Source organism: Stenella coeruleoalba, assembly GCF_951394435.1.
Source record: "Stenella coeruleoalba genome assembly, chromosome: 2".
Classification (NCBI taxonomy): domain Eukaryota; kingdom Metazoa; phylum Chordata; class Mammalia; order Artiodactyla; family Delphinidae; genus Stenella; species Stenella coeruleoalba.
In genome coordinates, this window is record NC_137147.1 from 34935270 (window position 1) to 34957395 (window position 22126).

The following is a 22126-nucleotide window of genomic DNA, read 5'->3' on the forward strand; positions in this document are numbered from 1 at the left end:
GTTAGGGATTTATATGCAGAAGCACTTCTCACCCCAGTGACAGTGGTACATTCTGGGGATTAAGTTAAACTTGCTGTTACACTGTGCACATTTTAGACACTCCTGGTGTGGGACGCGCTGTGGTTCTTCCACTCCAACCTGGCTGCCAAAGCTCTGAGTTTGTGTACAGGAGAGTACCAGCTTCTCTGTGTCAAGTGCATGGCCACTCTGGGGTCAGGATGCCAATTCAGTCCCCTGTCCTGGCTGCTGGCCACTATTTCATCTTATAAAAACACTTCCTTTGACCACAAATCACACTCCAGCTACTGCCCACTTATATATTCCCCATTATAGTAGAACTCAAAAAGTATTGCCTACGTTCTTGTTCTCTTTTCCCATTTTTTTTCTTCAATCCACTCCAGTCAGACTTTCCTCCCCCTGTACTATTAGTTGCAAGTGACACAGTTGATCACTCCTTCCTTCTTAGAACTCTTTCTTTACTGGGTTTCCTTCTAGACTCTCTGCTGGCTCCCTCCCCTTTCTCATCTGTTTACTTTGCAATGCCTCAGGGCTCACTCCTTGGGCCATTCTCTTTCCTCTGTCCACATTAACTGCCTATGTGATCTCAGCCAACCTTACCCACAGGGCTGACAAAAAATACTGGATTCCCAGTTAAATTTGAATTTCAGATAGACCACCAATAATTTTTTAGTCCTGTGCTTTTATTTTCTGAATCTGGCAACCTTGGCCATCCAGTCTTTTCCCTGATGACTCCTAAATTTCTGTCTCCAGCCTAAATCGCTCTCCTGAATATTTTACACATGGGAGAAAAACCTTGCATATTTTATAGCCTCAGCATCTCCACTTGGATTTCTAACAGAAGCTCAAACTTGCCATGTCCATAACAAATGTTGATTCTCTTACCTCTCACCGCTTTTATTCCTCCTGTAGGCTTCCCCCGTCTTGAGCAATGGCATCACCATTCTCCCAGTTGACCCCTCTTTCTCACCTGCTGCACACCTAGTCCATTAGCAGCCCCCAGAGATGGAATCGTCACAATAAAATCAGAATTCTCACTTCCACCACCTCCACTACTACCATGCTAATCTCAGCCATCATCATCTCTCATTTGGACTGTTGCAGCAGCCTCCAAATTGTTCTCTCTGCTTCTACCTGTGCTCCTCTCTTCCCCACTCCCTGCATATATTCCACAGAGGAATCTTTTTTTTTTTTTTTTTTTGTGGCACGCGGGCCTCCCACTGCTGCGGCCTCTCCTGTCGCGCAGCACGGGCTCTGGGCACGCAGGCTCAGCGGCCATGGCTCACGGGCCCAGCCGCTCCGCGGCATGTGGGATCTTCCCGGACCGGGGCACGAACCCACGTCCCCTGCATCGGCAGGCGGACTCCCAACCACTGCGCCACCAGGGAAGCCCCACCACAGAGGAATCTTTTAAAAATATAAATAAGACCATGTCACTCCTCTGCACTAAAACCTATAAATCTTCTCTTATCACTCTGAATAGAATGCAAAATCCTTACCATGAGTTTCAAGACTGCACACCCCCTGTCCCTCTGCCATCTCCCTGACCTCATGGGTCATCCCTGTCCCCTTGCTCTCACTGCTCCAGGCACAGTGACCTCTTGACTCTTCCTAGAACATTCCAAACACCCTCTAGCTTCCAGGATTTCATACTGTTCCTTCTCTTTGGGATATGCTGTCCCCACATATTTGAGTGACTTGCTGCCCTGCTCTCTTTAAGCCTCAGCTGCAGTCTTGCCTAATGAGAAAGGCATAATAACCACCCTGCATAACACCCGCTCCCTCCATCATACTCTGCTCCCTAAGCCTGCTTCATTTTTCTTTCTAGTACTTAGCATCACCCCCCCCCCCGCATGTTTATTTCTTGTCTATTTCCACCAGCTCCCACAACTAGAATGTGAACTTGATGAGAGCAGGGCCTTGGTTTTGTCACTGCTGGATATCTGGGGCCAAGAATAGTGCCTGTGGTCATAATTGCCATCAATATTTGTTGAACAAATGACTGAGCCAATTAAGAAATGGAAGAGAAGAGATTTATTATGGAGGTTGTGATGAAAGAAATTACTATCTTTCCTTTTGTTCTGTATCTTAATTCAGTTTATAACCTAGCAGTCTCTCTTTTTGTTGGCCTACCTTTTCAGTTCTGTAAAATGTTTGTGTGGGGATAGCTGTTCTCCTCCCCCAATAATCAGTAAAAAACCTTCCATTATTTACAAGGATTCAAGAAGAAGGGAGGAATGCATCTTTCACTAAACTAATTTAGAGGATCAAGGAGGGGGAAACATCAAACCAAAGGTAAGTAAAAATGTTAGTTGAGTATTTGCCCTTGTAGCAAAGGTGGAACTACTCCTGGAACCTGGTTATCAGCTTCTGCTCAGCCCAATCAGACAAGAGGTAAGGCTTGGAAACTGTTATTAGAATCACCTGAGTTGACTGTGAGTCAGGAAAAATGTCTTTCCTATAAAAATTATGGACAGAGCATGCAAATGTGACACTATCTGAAGTAAAATTGAGAATTTTCATGAAAAGATTGAAATAACAAATTCAAAGATACTTTTATTTTGGCTGCCATTTTTCTTATCTGCATCTGTTAGATTAGAGTTTTATACGTGTTTTCCATATTTTCTGTTCAAGAGTGAACTGTTCTATGGATTTCTCAATCTTTGGTGGCTTTTGAGACTTTGGAAGCCTGAGATCCAGAATATGTTTGTCTTAGTCTGTTTGGGCTGCTATAACAAAAATAGACTAAATGGTTTAAAAACAACAGACATTTATTTCTGACACTTCTGGAAGCTGGGAAGTCCAAGATCAAGGCACCAATAGATTTGATGTCTGGTGAGGGGCTGGCTTCTTGGTGCTATGTCCTCACATGGCAGAAGGGGCTGAGACACTCTCTGGGGCCTCTTTTATAAGGGCACCAATCCCATTTGTGAGGGCTCCACACTCATGGCTTAATCATCTCCCAAAGGTCCCACCTACAAACACCTTTACACTGGTGATTAGATTTCAACCTATGAATTTGGGGGGATACAGACATTCAGCCTATAGCAATGCTTACATTATTTTTTAAAGACATAATTGCCATAAAGTCACAAAATTAAAAGAAAATTATAATGGAGTACCTTGTGGATCCTGGAGGATCCTAAGATCTTATTTTCAAAAATACTTATTGACTATTTCCTTCTCATGGTAGAACATAATATATTCTTTATTATAGGATAGGTTGCTTTACAGCCTGTTATTCAATTTTTTAGAAGTGGAAAACGACCAGCACTTTGCATGTTGGTATCTGCTCTCCAATCTTTGCTGTTAGAAAAACAAATTCATTCCAAAGTCAGTTTTCAAACTGGACCTGCCATGTTTACCATTCCTGGTCACTATCTTCCTTCTGGCTCCTTCTCAGGAAACAGCACAAGTAGCAAATGTGATACGAACACCCTCAGAAACTGGCTGGTCAGAAATGTAAGGTGAAATGAGAATCTAGCTCGTCCCAGCTCATTTCTCCACTGGCCTCTGGTTCTCCTTCCTCCTACATGGTTTTAAATTTCTACCTGCAGGAAATGTTGGGGAGAAGTGGGCCAATTTAGGGCTTTTCGGAGAAGGTAAAAAGCCTTAATAGGGATAGTTGAGATCCAGCCTCTAAGTAAGCAACAGGGGTTTGGCTAGAGGAGAACTGAATGGATGTTTCTGCCAAGGAGAAGGAGAGGGGTAGAATGTTTATGCAGATCATATGATGAATGATGCTGAAAGGAAAGTGCTTCTTGGCAATGACCTGTTGCAGTTCTAAGGTATTTACCCTCTGGAGTATTCAGACCGGAGACAGACAAGAAACCTTGCTTTAGTTCTCTTACTAATATTAGCAATCTTATTCCTTCATTGCCCAACAAAATTTTACTTGAATCTGTACCCATTCTAGAGACACTTGTGAGTAGTGGTGGCTAGAGGGATAGGTTAGGAGGTATATGAGTGACAGCTGGATGAATAGAGTCCGGGGGTGCTTGCACCAGAGAGCTTGGTGGCTGTGGTCCCATCTGTAGCGTGTAAGGAGGGCCAGGGAGTGTCAGGGGCCAAAAGCTGTTCAGAGAGCTGCCTGCCTGTCCAGAGAGAGGCAGTGTATTTTTCAGAAATAGGACATCAGCAAGGTTGTTCAACATTTGCCCTTAATGATGAAAAATATCTTGGACTTGTAGAATGCTTACTATATTCTAGGTTCTACTCCACACACTTTACATGTATTCACTCATTCAATCCTTATGACAGCCTACGGGGGAAGCAATTTTCTCATGCCCAATTTACAGAGGAGGAAGCTGAGACACAGAGAGGTTCAGTAACTTGCCCAAGGCCAAGTAGCAAGAAACTGGCAAAGCTGAGATTTGGACCCAGGCAGTCTGACTCCAGAGTCTGTGGCCCTTTCACCACATGACACAGCCTTACTATCCATGTCTCAGCAGTGGCTGGATGATCAGACAGTTATCCAGTTATTCAGGGTCAATGACCTGAGGTAGATAATTAGGATTGGGGGTAGAGTGGGGGTGGTGTGTAGGTGGGGAAGCAGCACCATAAGTTAAGAAAATAAATACTCGGAGGTAATGATGGGAAGGGATGTTGTACCAGAAAAGAGGGCATTTGAATGGGATGGTGGTGCTTTTCTGCATGATGTTTATAGGCTATCTGTACAGATATTCATGGGAATAGCACAAAGAAAGAAACCGGAGTTTGCTTTTTTAAGCTTATTGTCTAATTTTCTTTAGGCCCAAAGTACACAAGTTAGTGCTTGTTTTCATGGTTGCTGCAGAATTTCAGATAGGAAAGCTTTAATGGGTTACAATCTGAGTTCAAAATGTTCACATTTTGTACCTGGCTAAAATCACTGCAAGTTATTGGATGTTCTGATTCTGAAAAAGAGCCAGCTGTTTTCAGTGTCCTTTGCTTCCAAAAAAAAAACAAGTTAGTCCCAGGTTATTTCCAGCTACATTTTATGACATTCTGAGTCTTTCTGCCACTTGGGAAGTTCCAAGATCAAAGACTAGATAAATGATTGAGATCCTGTCACTCCAGCAAAATATCTGTTATAGGGTCAACTTATCTGCAATCAGAAGCTTAAACTTCCAGACCAGGCCACAAGCCCTGTTGTACAACCAGAACTTTTCAAAACCAGTTTAAGATTAGTCAAGGCTGATTGTCTACGTCATTGAAACTAAGGACCAGAAATGACACTTGGTACTTCTCTGTGGAAATGACAACTGTCTCCTCCTCCACATCATTCCCTTCACCATCATCAACACCAACAAACATTTGTATTGTGCTTTACAGTTGACAAATCATGGCATGTGATGCTGAGTTTGCTTTTCTTTTTCTTTACTGTTTCTGCTTTCCATTGAAAGCTAATACTAAATCATTGAATGTCGAAATTGTTCTTTTGTCTTTTAAAATTGTGACAGGGACATACAAAGTTACCAACTCTTACTTATCTAAACTAATCGAACAATGGTTAAAATATGTCAACAATAATTAGGTCAGTTGATTTGGACAATTAAGATACAAATATGGCTTTTGAGTAGTAAAATAAAACCAGGCTTTGTGAGACTGATGGAAGGATAATTCCAAGTATGTAGGCTTTTTATATTAATGCTATTTCATAACAGAAACTCATGTTGGAAGTGCCTAGAGCTGATTGTAATAGTGAATAAAGACAAAGATACTAGGGATTGGTAATAAACTGCTATGGATTTGGCCTGAAAATTTTTCTAAAAGAAACAACCTAGATGATTAACAACTGGGTTTGGGAGTATGACGGTTATCTACCTTATTTTTAGTTCTTGTTTCAAAGATATGTACTCAAATATTGCTTCTTGATTTGAGATTCTGCTCAAAACTTGGCCTCCATGTGACTCTTTTGCAAACTGGCATTCTCTGACCTGACCTCTAAAAGAAGGTTACTGCTCAGGGCCGGCTGATAGGAATGCTTATAAATAACAACCCAAAGTGCAGTGCTATGCTGCACTAATGCTAAACACCGATGGTAACGATACAGAGTGGGAGGAAACGTTTGCTGTTTCCTTTGCCGAACTAGGCTGTGTACAGTTTGACCTCCAGGAAAGTCACTTTGTTTGTGGGTGTGTGAGCAAGTGAGCAAGACATTTGAACTATCAGAGAATATAGATTTAATCATTTTCAGGTTGCATTTTAACTTTTACATCAACAACTTTAAGAGTTTTTAGATATCAAGTCAGTAACATTTACATTTGTCAAATGAAGGCATTTTTGTGCACCAACTTTAAAATTTAAGAAAGGAATTTCTTTATTGGCTGCTTCGGGTCTTAGTTGTGGCACATGGGATCTTTGTTGAGGCATGAGGGATCTTTTCGTTTCGGCCGTGGTCTACGCAGGTTTCTCTCTAATTGTGGCACATGGAGTTTTCTCCCTCTAGTTGTGGTGCCTGGGGCTCCAGGGCGCGTGGGCTCTCTTGTTGAGGGGCGCGGGCTCAATAGTTGTGGTGTGTGGGCTTAGTTGCCCCGTGGCATGTAGGATCTTAGTTCCCTGACCAGGGATCAAACCCACGTCCCCTGCATTGGAAGGCGGATTCTTTACCACTGGACCACCAGAGAAGTCCCTCTGCACCAGCTTTTTTCTCCTTTATCTGAGCTTGGATATATACATAGATGGGAGCACAGAGTTTTTCTTGTTGTTAACAAACTTTAAAGGCAACTTCAGTTAAATAGGCTGTAGCTGAGCCCTCCCAGTCCCGTCAGCCTCTCTCTGCTTGAGCGCAGGCAAGAGTAATTCACTCTCAGTGGGAAACAGAAAGGACATGTACTGTTTTCCTAAGAAACATAAGTAAAAGCTGTGTGTCTGACAGGCAGTGACATCCTCCACCCCACTCCCAGTGGCTGCTCTATAGCAAATCTGTTGAGAGCATTTCCCACAGTTGTCACTGAAGTGTGGGGATTTATTTCCCAGAAGGACTACTCCCTGGAACAGTCTTCCTGTTGAGACTGCCCTCCCAGTAAGACCTCATCCTGATTTTTCATTTAGCTGTTACTTCCTGGAAGAGGGTCAGAGACCATAAGGAAGAGAAGTCTACTTGTAGCCATACCCCAAATATTGTAGGAAATGTGGATCCAGTTTCCTCTTGAAAAGACCTCATTTGAGAGAACTCAGTTCTCACTTGAAAACTTAATTGGACTGGATGATTTTTGTTCCCTTCAAATTCTGCAACATTTGGTTTTCTTCTATGAAAACTACAGGAAGCTATACTGTAGAGAAGCATCCCATTTCTCAAATGCTTTTAAAGTTAAGACAAGATTTGTCTGGCAAAGACATCACAGTGTTTGGCAATGTCCAAAACTGACTCCTATTTTTCTGTCCTTATTGGAAGATACATCTGGGCTCATAACCTTTAATGCATAACCTTGAATCATCAACTGTTGTCTCACCAAGATCTTTTAGGGAGAAACATTTCATCCATTGTTGTTTTTCACATGGTCTTGGGCTTAGAGATCATGTGGAAAAAGTCATGAACTTCAATTGCAGTATCGAGTCTATTATGAATCTGTACCCAACCCAATACTTCATAGCATGCATTCTGCTTCTCAAGAAAATGTGGTGGGGGGAATCCCCTGGTGGTCCAGCTGTTAAGACTCCGCCCTCCCAATGCAGGGGGCCCGGGTTCGATCCCTAGTCAGGGAACTAGATCCCACATGCTGCAACTAAAAGCCTGCATGCCGCGACTAAAAGATCCCGCATGCCGCAATGAAGATCCCACGTGCCGCAACTAAGACCCGGCACAGCTGAATAAAAAAATAAATAAATATTAAAAAAAAAAAAAAAGAAAATGTGGTGGGAAGTTTGTCTGCCAATCATGGCTTTGTCCTTCATCACAGATAGATGTAGCCTCTGGCATTTCCTTTCTGCCTATCTGTCTACCATCTGTGACCATGGCAAACCCCCTCAGTTTTCATCTAGCATTCAAAAGTAGCTAAAACAAAGTGCAACTTCTCTTCTTCCAATTCTTGGAGTACCTTCTAGAGGCAAGGGGCTGTTTTGGATGCAGAGCTCACCACTCTCCCGCAGCTCGGTGGAGAAAGCAAGAGAACATGTGTAAATACTATGCACGTACTTGCTCCTGAGGGCCTTTGTTTCCTTTCTCTCATTTATATCTCAGTGGGAATGTGAGCCCACAGGACAGAGATCGGATCTAACCGTACACTGTGTGATATCACTGCTGGCATTCAGTGTGTTACCTTTTACAAATAGTAAGAGCTATAAACCTATTTTTGGTGCTAGCGAGAGCCTTCCTAGGAAAGGAAAGAAGGAGGTAGAGATTTTCTTAAGAATTTCAAAAGGCCATAAAGCTCTCAGAGACCTTGACTTTCCTGGTATTTATCTTTTTCTCCCCTCTGCATTTTGAGTATCATTGATTTACACCAATAAGCAGGAGTGAAGACTGTCTCCGCCTGTGCAGATTCTCCTGGGTCTGGAGAGAGGACGTGGTTTCTAATACAGACTGCATGGAATTCCAGCTTTGATGAATAGTTCTTTGATGAGTCCTTTGATGTTGCTCAATTTTTAGGGATCTGTTTCCAGACACCTGACAATAAGCACACTCAGCAGAAAGAGCCTTCAGACTTCATTTCCCTCCCACCCAGGGAAGCCATCCACCATGCCCTTTCATCTCCTCCACGAAAGCCAAATTGTGTCTCTGACTTGAACTTGCTGAATTCATATTAGAGCTCTGAACTTCCTCACTCGTTGCCTTTTTTCTCAAATGCAGCAGCTGTTGCTGGACTTTAGATGAAATTGATGAAAGGAGACTCAAATTCAATAACTCCTTAGAGGGCTGTGGTGCCTGGGGAGGTGTAACAGGGGAGGACTACAGGCAAGGTTTCCAACAAAGCCTGGCTCTTATTTCCACCCACTTCTGCATTTTTCCTAGGTTAACAAATCCCAATGCTGAGCACAACTGAAACACAGAGGGTGATGTGCACAACTAGGACACAGGACTGCCAGGCTGTGGATGGTGTGACTAGGATTAATAGCAGGAAAAGAGAAGCAACTAACTCCGGGTAGTCAGGAAATATATGCTTATCCCAAGGTTCAGAAATTGAGTATATGTACGTGAAGAGCCTTTCTGGGTTAAATTAAAAAGGAAAAGGAGCAGACTTAGGTATTTTAGCATATAGTTATAAACCTCTTACTCAAAATGGTCTTTTTTAAACATCTTACTCATGCTGCTAAGTCATAGGACTTCATGCTGATGGGAGAGTTTAATTAAAAGGATATTTCCTGGAAAAAGAACATACCAGATCATTGTCAAATAGGTTTTTAAAACAATACATTGGGGACATTTTTGATGTTGGTGTTAGAAGGAAGGTAATATTTTAGCAGCCCAGAGCATTGGATGACTATCTAAATGATACAGAGAATTCATCCAAAGGTATGATGAGAAAGGAGAGATCAGTGGAAAGGGTTGGTCAGGGAAGGCTTTGCGTGAGAGGTAATGATAATAGCCATCAGGTGCTACGGTGGGCATTTCTTTCTTTATAAACTATTTCACGGACTTCTGGAAAGAGAGGATTTTACAGATTGTGAAACAGAGCCTTAGTGAGGTAATTTGTCTAAAGCTTTCCAGTTCATCAGTGGTAGAGTTAGGGCTTGAACTGGGGCAATTGGATCCTTTCCTCTATGCCACACTGTCTTCACGTGGGCTGGACATGATTTAGTTACAAGGTAGAGCAGCTTAGAATGAAGGTTAGACCTTGAGGATCGGAGTGGCCAAGGAGAGAGAAAGATGAGTGAACACAGTTCGTTGTCTTGCCCTTCACCCTGCAGTGATGGAGAACCAAGGGGAGAACAGCCTGACGATGAGTGTCCAGCCTAGATTCATCAACCTAAGTCCTCTGACACCAAATAAAATGCTCTTTCCACTACGTTTTAGCAATAAAATATTTTATTCCAGAGTTGGAATAAAAGATAATGTCTTAAAGTGCAAAAGCATAACATGTTCTAAATGAGTTTGCAAATATAAAAAAACATGGGGGACAAGAGTTTGAAAGTCAAGGACACTAATCTAAGTTCTTGAAGAATGATAGGGAGAAACTGAAGACAATAGCATCTATTCCTTGGTTTTACCCCAGGGTGGTGGTGGTGGTGGTGTGTGTGTCTGTGTCTGTTAGTGTGTATTGGGGCACAACTGGGGGCTCCCAGAGATAATTCCTGCCCTGTTTGACTCGAGTCTACCTGCTCTCCAGGGGCAGAACTAGTTGTTTCAGCTTTCTCTATCTTGTCATTGGCAAGACTTAGTATTATTTTCCGTTACCCAACTCCTAAACACCTCACATATCTCTCTCTCTCTGTCTCTCTCTCTCTGTCTCTCTCTCTGTCTCTCTGTCTCTCTGTCTCTCTGTCTCTCTCTCTCTCTCGGCTAACCCAGGTTCTATATGAACGCAACTGTAGCAAGACATATTTAAGATGATTCTGGCTGGGGTGAAATTTGGTCACACTGTCCAGGCTTTCTGTCCACCAGTTCTGCTCTGAATATCTGATTCCTGAGTTCCTCCTATTCCCCAGCACTTACTTGCATGCGTGGATTTTCTTTCAGCTTGGCATAGCCTCTGGTTCCCAGGAACTTTCCAGGTATAGTTCCTGGAAGGGCACACAATCTGCCCTCTTTGTTCTGTTGTAGAACTGCTGGTCTGGGACCCTGCAGTGGATGTCCACTGTTTCTGCCTGCCCTTCCTTCCCTCCTGGTGGTAAAACTACCCTTCTCACACTGCAAGCAGCTCTTGATGAGACTTTCGCCTGGAGCATGTCCTTTCTTAGTGTGTGCACGTGTGCTTGTCAGAATCCGATGATTCTGCAGATGTTTGGATGAAAATAATTATGACAGGGAAAGGTGTTTCACTTTCCCAAGTACAAGAAATGTGAGAAATTCTGGAATTCTGTCATGGTCCAGAGAAGACAGAATGGAGTGAAGCCATCTATGCCTATAGCAACAGAAAGAGATGATATCTTGGGAGCAATGGGAAAGATGCCCTAAGGAATGTTTGCGTTAAAATTGTTTATATAACCTAGAAGCTGATGAATACTTTAAATACATTATTACTGTAATCTTTTAAGACCTAACACACACACACACACACCCCCACATGAACAGCCAGCCCAATCAGATATTTTCTTCAGGAATTTAAATCTTAAACAGATTGACCCAAGGATGGCTTGTTTTTGGAAGAGTGACCTGAAGTGACTGTTCAATGGTCCTACTATTGAGATTGTCTAAGCTGCCCTTATTTTGGACTGCTCTAAAATCTAAGGTTTAGCTTTCCTTTAATTTTTGTGAACTGCCCCATGTACTTCCTAAGGTTTCTTTTTAATTTGTTGTTCAAATTAGCTAGAGTCAGTTCCTGTGGTTTGCACCCAAAAAACCTTACTCAATACAGATCCTTACTTATTTGAAATCACAACTGCCAAGGGCAGGCTGGCGGTCAGTAAGATGACAAAGCCCTTTCTGCTTGGGTCCTAAGATTGCTCACAGAGTGTAGGGATGAAACTGTTCTCTCTGTGCTCACTTGAACCTGATCTGGCAGCATTTCCTATGCTCTGCCATGATGGTTACTTTGACCCGGCTTGGTCTTCTTTGGACATTTCCATTCCCAGGAAGCTGCTTCTGTTCTACCACCTGTTTTAGTACTAAAAAGTTTATGCTTTTTGTCTCTGGTAGTTTCTCTAAAAGTCTTCTAGTTTCTCTATAAACTCCATGGCAGGGCTTTCCTGGAGGTGCAGTGGTTAAGAATCCACCTGCCAATGAAGGGAACGCAGGTTCAAGCCCTGGTCCGGGAAGATCCCACATGCCGTGGAGCAACTAAGCCCACGTGCCACAACTACTGAGCCTGCGTGCCACAACTTCTGAAGCCTGTGCACCTAGAGCCCATGCTCCGCAACAAAGAGAAGCCACCACAATGAGATGCCTGTGCACCGCAATGAAGGGTAGCCCCTGCTCGCCGCAGCTAGAGAAAGCCCGCACGCAGCAACAAAGACCCAAAGCAACCAAAAATAAGTAAATTAAAATAAATAAATTAAAAAAACCAAAAAAACTCCATGGCATGCCCAAGTGGGATTTCTGTTCTCCCTTCCTGGAGAGTCACTGTTTCAGGAACTCCTTTCTCCCGGGTCCATAGCCTACTGGCAGTAGAGTAGTAACAAAGGAGTGACTCTGGGATTGAGACAGACATGGGTTAGCATCTCACTCTTACTACTTATGGGTGGCTTTACCTAATCTCTCTGAGCCCGTTTTTACAGAAATAAATGCTGTTCATGGTTGCAGAACTTCAGACTGCTCTTAGTGACTCAGTACTGGTGTGTATTGAAGACAACGGTTTCTGGGCAAAAGAGTGTGGATAACTCAGTGCAAAACCACTAGTCTCTTGGGAGAAATGACTCTGCATGGGCTCTAGAGATGATAAATTTACTAGTGTCATCTTTAATATGAAATGTTACAAATAAAAGACACCCAGAGAAGTTCAGTCAGTTGATCAAGGACATTCAGCTAATTAGTTACAAAACCATATCTGAGATCCACCCCTCCTAATTCTCTTTGAAAAGCACTATTGATGCCAAAAGTTGCCCTGACTGCTTTGTCTGCATACTTTTGGGGTGTTTTTTTTTGTTTGTTTGTTTGTTTTGCGGTACACAGGCCTCTCACCGCTGTGGCCTCTCCCGCCGCGGAGCACAGGCTCTGGACACGCAGGCTCAGCGGCCATGGCTCATGGGCCCAGCCACTCGGCGGCATGTGGGATCCTCCTGGACCAGGGCACAAACCCGTGTCCCCTGCATCGGCAGGCGGACTCCCGACCACTGCGCCACCAGGGAAGCCCATGCATAGTTTTTTGATATATTAACTCTAGTGCTGAGTTCTGTCACTGGAGAGATTCTTCTACCTGTGATGGGCGTGACGGTAGTGGTCTGCATCTAGAGAGGGAGTGAGCTTTTCCTAACATAAGATATAGGATGGGTCCCTTTTGGTTTAGTTTATTGAATCAGGAAAGCACAAACTCTCTGCAGCTCAGAATCTGAGCATTCCCCAGTGACTTTTCAAGGCAGCCCTGGTATTAGGCCTTCCATATCCAGCCAGCAGGGATAGCTCATAGGACTGGCCTGTGTCTAAGCAGGGAATGGACACCAGTAAGGGTGATCTGGTCACCATGGCCCTGAAAACCGGATTTAGCAGTGAGGTAGACATAGCCCCAGTGAGCCAGTCTTCTTATCACTTACCAGTCCAGGCAGGCTTCCCTGGGCAGAGGGAGGACTGCTGAGTTACATCAGACGTAAATGAATCAATACAAACCAATTCCTTCACAAAAGAAAACCTAATTAGTCACACTGCTCCCCATATCAACTGTGTGTCTCTCTCTGAGCAGCTGACACATTCCAATTCCTGCAGACAACTGCATTCTAACGCTCCTTAATGAAAAATACATATCTATTTTGTTATTGCCAAGTTTAAGTCTTGCCAAGTTTGTTTTCTAAAACATAACCAATAATGGAAACTTAACTGTGGTCTTAGAAGGCTTTTCACAGTTTAGAGAAGATTCAGGCTTTATGTTAGGAAGTAGAATGTGTTCATAGAGGATGATGATCTAATCAGAGCTTGGTCCATACTTGGCTGCCTTTGCAAGAGGGAGATGCAGAGCTGGGGGATGAAAGCGAGAGGTGTGACCCCATGGCACCTGCTGGAAGGTGTTGCAACCCAACTGTAGCCTCTGGGAAGAACATGCACTTCCCACAGGCCTTTCCTACTAATAGATGCTTTGTATCACTGCAGGAACCCCCAAGAAGTCAAAGGCCACCTGCTAAGGGAAACTCAATTTTTCATTCATTCATCAGTCATCACTCTTCTCAATGACCCTGGCAACCAGAGACAACCGTCTTCTAGAGCCAATGGAGAGCATTCTTTACTACACCAGCAACTTCAGATGCCGTGAGTGTGAATTAACTATCGAAGGTGGTACCATAGATGGTTGAGCATGTGGGCTTCCAGTCAAATTCCTGGGTTCAAATCCTGACTCTGCCACCTACTGGCTGTTTGACTTTGGACAAGCTGACTTTATTTCTCCAAGGTCACATTTCTTCACCTGCAAAAATTGGGCTGATACTGTATTTTCTTAGATCTAGGATGTTAACATTACTTTTTATACAACCAATGAAGAAAAATGCCTGCCAATCAAACTATGACACAACATTGATTGTAAAATTCACCTATTTTAGAGATGTGAAAATGTTTTTTAATAAAAGGATATTACAGTTGAGGAAGTAGGCTAGCACCTACCTCATGGTATTCATGTGAGGAATAAGATAATTCATAGAAATTCTTAGCACTCTGTCAGTCACAGAATAAGCCCCAATAAGTGATTACTACTAGTTTACTACCAGAAGGTGGTAGTTTGGGTAATTTCAGCAAATCATTTAACTCTCTGTGCTTTATTCTCTTCATCTTTAAAATGAATGGGTAGCCATATGCTCCTGCCACCCAGAATTGGGAAGAAAAACTAATTAAAAAATCATTTTTAGGTCCTTAGCAGTTCTAACTGTGAAACACTATCAACTCCTTCTGCTGCTCATCTTCTGTGCTTAAAAACTAATAAGGAAATATACTCTGTATATTTTTATGTATGTATTAATTTAGCTGGAATTCCAAGGCCAATTTAAACTTTCAACTTGGAGTATTTATATTTCTATTGTAATTGTTGAAAGAGAACTTTTAAGTTTTTATTTATCTTCCTCAATATAACTCTGATTTTTCATGAGTGGTTTTGTTTTTAACTGAGAAGGGAAAGTTACCCTAATATAGTATCTCAATTGTTGGCCATCCTAGAGAAATAATATCTGATTGCAAAGTTTTGCATATCTGTGAACTCCCACAAATTTTAGAAGACTGGTATTAATAAAAATTAATCTCAGTTATACTAGTTGGGTAAGAAAGGAAAATACATTTCTGAGTATTTCAAGTTATAACTAAGTACAAGGGAGATTCAAATACTAGTCCCATAGGACCTTACTCTTAGATCCCACTTTCAGTAGCAAGGAGCTAGACCAATAAAGGCAGCTGTTGTGTAAGAGAAGTTCAATTTAACTGAACTCTCAGTTATTAAACCTTTAGTATGATGCAGGCATGGTGTTAGGTGATAGAGATGCAAAGGAATTTAAAACAAAGTTCTTGCCCTCCTAGAATTTACAGTCTGATAAGAAATGCTAACACAGTGTGATAAATACTACAAAAGTGACATGGGAATATCAAGGAAGCAGAGACTGAATCTGCCTGGGTAAGCAAAAGAAGGCTTTAAGGATTGTATAGGAGTTTACAAAATGGAGAGTTTGGGAAAGAATATTGCCTACAAAGAGAATAGTGTTTGCAAAAGCATGGGTATAAAGAAACATGGGTTTCATGTAGCTTAGCATGACTGCTGTGCAATGTACAGTGTGTGTGTGTGTGTGTGTGTGTGTGTGTGTGTGTGTGTGTGTGTTTATGTGTATGGGGTGGGGTCGCTTGTGGTAATGAGAGACTTGCAAACAAAGTTGAGATAAGATTGTGAAGGACCTTAAGTTGCTACATTAAGGAGTTTGGACATTATCCCAAAGGCAAAAGATTTAGATTCGAGAAGTGTTTGGTGGTAGATTCAATGGAACATAATGACAAATTGGCTATAGGCTGCTGAGCATTACAGAGGAACTAGGAATGATTTCAGGTGTCTAACATGGGCTCCTACGTGACTGGAGCGGGCAGCATTCACTGATAAGGAACATAGGAAGGGCAGCTACAATGAGAAAAGCACATAATTGAGACTCAGAAGACCTGGAATTTGGTCTGAGTTTTTGAAAAACTACCTTGAAAATAATTAGATCAGGTTATTGTTATATAAATACTAAACCCCTTTGGGCCTCATTTTCCTCATGCTTACGGAAGTAAGATGGAGAAGAAATATACCAAGATGACTTAGGAGTCAGGGTGCATGAATTCACTTCCTAATTCTGACAATTACTAGCTGCGCAATTTTTGGCCACCTACTTAACCTAAGTCTCTTCATTTGGAAAATGAGGATAATAAACACCAGAAGGTTGTTATAAGTTACGTATCTGGCACGTAGTAAGCCCTCAATAAATGTTTGTTCTTACTATTTTTATTATTATCTCTATTATAAAAGGATATATTTGTCCTTTAATTTGAGACAGCACAGCATAGGGGTGAAGAGAATGAACTTGGCACCAGAGTGTTTGAAATTTAGGCTGCATTTGCCATTCGCTGCTGTGTGATCTTGGGCAAGTTAGTAAACTTTCTGAGCCTCACTTCACTTATCTATAAAATAAGGATAATGAGGGGATCTACCTCATAGGATTGTTGTGAGGATTAGATGAAATGATATATGTGAAGTGCTCTGATGAGTGCCGGGCACAAAGTGCTTATGTGTTTGTTGTTACTATTGTTGTAATTATTATTGTACTAATTTTAATTTTGAGATTGTAAATTGTTTGGGAGTAAGTGTATTCCGTAGAAAATTAGTTACTTTTCCATGTCAGTGATTTTGTTCAGCCAACAGAGCAGGCTCTGAAGAGACAGTCCCGTATTTAGTCAGGTGACACGTGGCGTGGCCTGCAGGCCACTGAAGCTGAGGACGGTGGAGGGCCTCTGAAACAGCTCCTCTGAATTAAATGGGATGACTTTCTCCTCCAGATTCTGTGTGGGAGGCTTATATATTTGGTTTGGTAATGAGTTTGCTTTCTGAGCCAAAGAAGAAGAGAGAATAAAAGGAGAAAGAAGGCGTGAGAGGCAATCATAGAAACCTGGAGGCTCATACCCTCCAAAATGGAAAAGGAGCCTGCATTTCTGCAGAAACAAGAGAGAAACAAGCAACAATCTCGAAGCTCATTATGATTTAACTTTGAGATAGCACCAAATGACAGCGATGTGACTACTGAAGCCTGTTTGAACTATAAGCAGGACAAAGGGGGAAATGGAGGGTATTAGCAGGAGCGTAAAAGATAACCTCCTCGCTTACAGGCTGCGCACACATTCGTGCACGGATGTGATGTTAAGGGCTATTAAATCTCTCTAAAGTGGCCATTTCCCTTTCTATGGAAAATGACTGAAAAATCTTTTTGTGTATTTACTTGAACAAAATTCTTAGAATCTTTTAAGACACTTGCCCTCTGTTGTGAGAAGAATGCAAACTCGTGACTGACAGGGTCAACAAGCAGGAAGCAGTGATGAATCCTGAGGGCACGTTGCCTTGCATCGCTCAAAAGAGTAAAGTATGAATTCATTTAATTTTTTTTCCTGTAAAGAAGCATTTCTCTTTGTGTTCGAGTTTTGTAGAAGATTGAAAAATAGAAGAATCTGAGTGCCCTATTTTCCCACTGATTGACAGTGTCAGTTCCTCTGCTTCTCCACTTGTCTGTTATTACCATGATTATCACTAAGATCATCTTTCTTTGACTTTTCCCCTCTGAGAAGAGCAAATTATCCTCAGCATCATACTGTGAGACAGAAGTCTGAATGGAGGTATAGTGGTTGGGAGTCTACCTGCCAATGCAGGGGACACGGGATTGAGCCCTGGTCTGGGAAGATTCCACATGCCGCGGAGTGGCTAAGCCCGTGTGCCACAACTACTGAGCCTGCACTCTAGAGCCCGTGAGCCATATCTACTGAGCCCACGTGCCGCAACTACTGAAGCCCATGTGCCTAGAGCCCGTGCTCCGCAACGAGAGAAGCCACCGTAATGAGAAGCCTGCGCACTGCAACAAGGAGTAGCCCCTGCTTGCCGCAGTTAGAGAAAGCCCACGCGCAGCAAAGAAGACCCAATACAGCCAAAAAATAAGTAAAATAAAATAAATAAGTTAAAAAAAAAAGAAGTCTGAATGGAATAGCTAGACATTAGTGTTTGTCTACATTAATGGCATAAATTGGGAACTTTGTAATTTGATCTTGGGTATTAGAAGAAGTCAGTGTCCATAACTGTCTAAGGTAAACTTTTATTTTTTGCCAGTGTTTTGGCCATTTAATTTCTTTTTATTTTTTAAAACCTCTGCAATTATTAGTGTATTAGTATCATCCAGGACTCAGATGTTCAGTATTCCTCCTGAAATTACATAAAACAAATGCAAATGGAAAGAATCCAAGTCAAAATTATATAACAAAACAGCACTCCATCACAAAAGCGTGTAAAATTACAAGAACGCTATTTTAAAACACTGGCACTTTAAGAGAACGATAATCTCAAAAACCACAAAATTGCCAAATTGTTCCCTAAACTGTTAAGCAGATAAACATATGACCCTGATGAATGAGCTTGAGTTTTGTAGAGAAAAATCAAATTCAAATAAATCAGGTAATTCACACTGAAATACAAAGCTTGTCTTCCTCCCTCATGTCTACTTCATTTATAAAGGGGCAAACCATAATATAGGAAAATATACCCAATTTAAAATGTGGTATACAATTTTAAAAGTTGGCCCATTAAAAATACCTTTAATGGAGGATCTCAAGTTTCCTAAACAATCCGTATTTAGATAAATAGGAGAAGACATTTACAGCCAGCACTTTTTCTCCAGAGCCTTTGTTGGGACTAATTATCAACAACAACAAAAAAACGTAATATGGCAGTCTTGTATTTTAAGCTCACGCTTTTGGGGATACATTCTCAGTCTTAAACGTGGGAACTGCAAATATAACTGCCATTACATGGTAATGGGAGTTAAAGGATGTAGAGTCCTCATGTAAAGATCAGAACATACTTTTCTATTAGTCCTTCAAGGACAGACTTTCAAAATGTTTGATTCTAATAATCCCGTGCTGTGAGTAGATTGGTTACTCTTCACTTTGTAAATGAACCTGGGCTATGTGAAATCTGATATCAACCGATCAAGATTTGAGTTTCAGTTATGGATGAAAACTGTCTCAATTAAACTTTTATTACCCTCATCATGAGTATGCAGGGTGTGTACACAAAAGCTTTTTATCAGCTAACTATACGAAAGATAAACACTGTAATAATTCGTGTGATCCAAAATGGGCAAAAGCAAAAGACTAGCTTCCCCTTAGGAAGAAAATTTTCAGACCTATGAAAAGGACAACAATACTAATAAAAAAAATTGTATTTACTTAGAAGCATTCAGAATGTCAACAAAACAGCTGCAACTTTTCTTTTTTTTGCAATTACAGAGTGGTATTCAGTTAACAGAACAACAATTATTTCGTATAAGCTGCATCAGAGACAACTGAAGATGAAAAAACTACCATCCCCATATATAACTAATTTGTGCTGTGCACCAACAAGAACCTGCTTTAAATTTCCATGCCAATTTACAACCCCCATACTGTACCAGGCAAGGTTAGTGGCTATTGAAAATACCACCAGGACAGGGCTATCTAAAGACACATTCGGTAGTGTGTTAACTATACAAAAAAAGACACTGTACAGTTTAAAAACAAATCTTACACAGCCTTACATTTCAATTTTTTTCTTTAAAAGGAGTGAGTTGTGTACAGGGGGGTTAAATGCTTTATAGACAAGAAAAAAAAAAACTGCGCTAGAACCAACTTATTCATCATCATCATCTTCTTCTTCCTCTTCATCCTCTTCATCCTCCTCCTCCTCCTCCTCCTCTTCATCTTCCTCATCTTCCTCCTCTTCCTTCTTTTTCTTGCTTTTTTCAGCCTTGACGACTCCCTTTTTTGCTGCATCAGGCTTCCCTTTAGCTCGGTATGCAGCAATATCCTTTTCGTACTTTTCCTTCAGTTTAGCAGCCTTCTTCTGATAAGGCTGCTTGTCATCTGCAGCAGTGTTATTCCACATCTCTCCCAGTTTCTTTGCAACATCACCAATGGATAGGCCAGGATGTTCTCCTTTGATTTTTGGACGATACTCAGAACAAAACAAGAAAAAGGCCGAAGGAGGCCTCTTGGGTGCATTGGGATCCTTGAACTTCTTTTTTGTCTCCCCTTTAGGAGGGATATAAGTTTTCATTTCTCTTTCATAACGGGCCTTGTCCGCCTTTGCCATGTCTTCAAACTTTCCTTTCTCTTTAGCAGACATGGTCTTCCACCTCTCTGAGCACTTCTTAGAAAACTCTGAGAAGTTGACAGAAGCATCTGGGTGCTTCTTCTTGTGCTCCTCCCGGCAAGTTTGCACAAAGAATGCATATGATGACATTTTGCCTCTCGGCTTCTTAGGATCTCCTTTGCCCATGCTTAATTATTTTTCCTCCGCGAGGCACAGAGTCGCCCAGTGCCCGTCCGGCTCTCACTTGCCCCGGCACTGTCTCTATGGAGCTCAATGTACTGCAATGGCTGTGAGAGCGGGAGCCAGACGCAGCCTCCTCACTCTCTCCGCTCTGTAACATTGGCCATTTAATTTCTATTTAATTTTACATAAAACAAAGACTTAAAAATAAGTATCACATCTAAGCAATATGGAATCAAAATTAAGCTTGACTTCTGTATTGTAGAGGTGCAGTTTATGTAGAAAGCAAACACCTTTCAAGCATTAACAGGACATTTGAAGGAATTATCTGTAAATACATAGTTTTTCGGCTGTAAACAGTAAAGTATAGAGGAGGGCCAAAGGAAATTTATGGGAAAATTCAGGTTCAGATATTGCTTGCTTTACCATTCTTCTTTTTTAAAAAATTTAGATACAATTGACATATAACATTATATTAGTTTCAGCTGTACAACCTAATGATTCGATTATTTGTATACACTGTGAAAGGATCACTACAGTGAGTCTAGTTAACATCCATCACCACACATAGTTACAGCACTTTTTTTATTGTGATGAAAACTTTTAAGATTTACTCGCTTAGCAATTTCAAATATATAATACAGTATTATTTACTATAGCCCCCATGCTGTACATTACATCCCCATGACATTGATTTTATAGCTGGAAGTTTGTACTTTTTAACCCCCTTCACTCATTTTGCATCCCCAAGCCCCCACCTCTGGTAACCACCAATCTCTTCTCTGTATCCGTGTGCTTGATTTCTTGTTTGCTTGTTTTGTTTTTAGATTCCACTTATAAGTGAGATCATGTGGTGTCTTTCTCTGTCTGACTTTTTTCACTGAGCATAAATAAGGCTCTCAAGGTCCATTCATGTTGTTGCAAATGGCAAGCTTTCCTTCTACTTATAGCTGAGTAATATTCCATTGTATGTATATACTACATCTTCTTTATCTGATCATCTATTGATGAACACTTAGGTTGTTTCCATAACTTGGCTATTTTAAATAATGTTGTAATGAACATGAGGGTGCATATATATTTTCCAGTTAGTGTTTTCATTTTTTTTTCAGATAAATACCCAGAAGTGGAATTGCTGAATCATATGGTAGTTATATTTTTAATTTTTTGAGTAACCTCTGTATGTTTTCCACAGTAGCTGTACCAATTTACATTCCCAGCAATGGTGTACAAGTGTTCCCTCTTCTCCACATCCTCGCCAACACTTTAACTTAAATACTTTAATATACATCATCCAAAGAGGAGTTTTGCAGAATTTCAATATATCTGAAGAATTTTTAAAAAATGTAAGTCAACTGAATTGACTCATTAAAATGCACTTCAAAATGATATCAAGGGGCAACTGCACAACTGCAAAGCAGAGATGCAGGTCTGTAGATGTCATTAATTCAGTCACATTTGTTGAATTCAAATGAGGCTATATAGTCCCCTGTATAGAAAAATGCAAAAGAAAGAAGATACTCATTTTTTTTTTTGCTTGAGGTGCTTACTCTGGCTTTTGGCATCACAACTTTATATGTACAATAAAGTAGAAGGTGTTATGAGTCAGGTGACCAGGGTCAGTGCCCCTTGCTGCCTCTTTGTGACCTTGGGCAAGTCTCTTAAAGCCCTGCAGGCTGAAGTTTCTTCATGTGAAAAATGAACAGTTTAGAAAATATATTTTCTAATATCTTTTTCAGCTTTAAAAGTGTATGGTTTCAAGTGAATGAAAATTAACATGGTGTGAACAAACTGCTTCGTTCACTTATTCACTGAGAGCATCCTAGGAGCTGAGTACTCTAATGGGGCTGTGGATATAAAAGACAGGAACATTTGGT

General features: G+C 41.3%; 1 protein-coding gene across 1 annotated transcript; it reads right to left on the reverse strand.

Annotated features, from left to right (window-relative positions):
- Positions 1-19458: 19458 nt before the first annotated feature.
- LOC307182188 (high mobility group protein B1-like) lies at positions 19459-20386 on the reverse strand. Its single transcript, XM_079913411.1, has one exon. It carries the CDS (start codon positions 20253-20255, stop codon positions 19608-19610), a length of 648 nt encoding a protein of 215 aa, XP_079769537.1. The 5' UTR covers positions 20256-20386; the 3' UTR covers positions 19459-19607.
- Positions 20387-22126: the final 1740 nt, after the last annotated feature.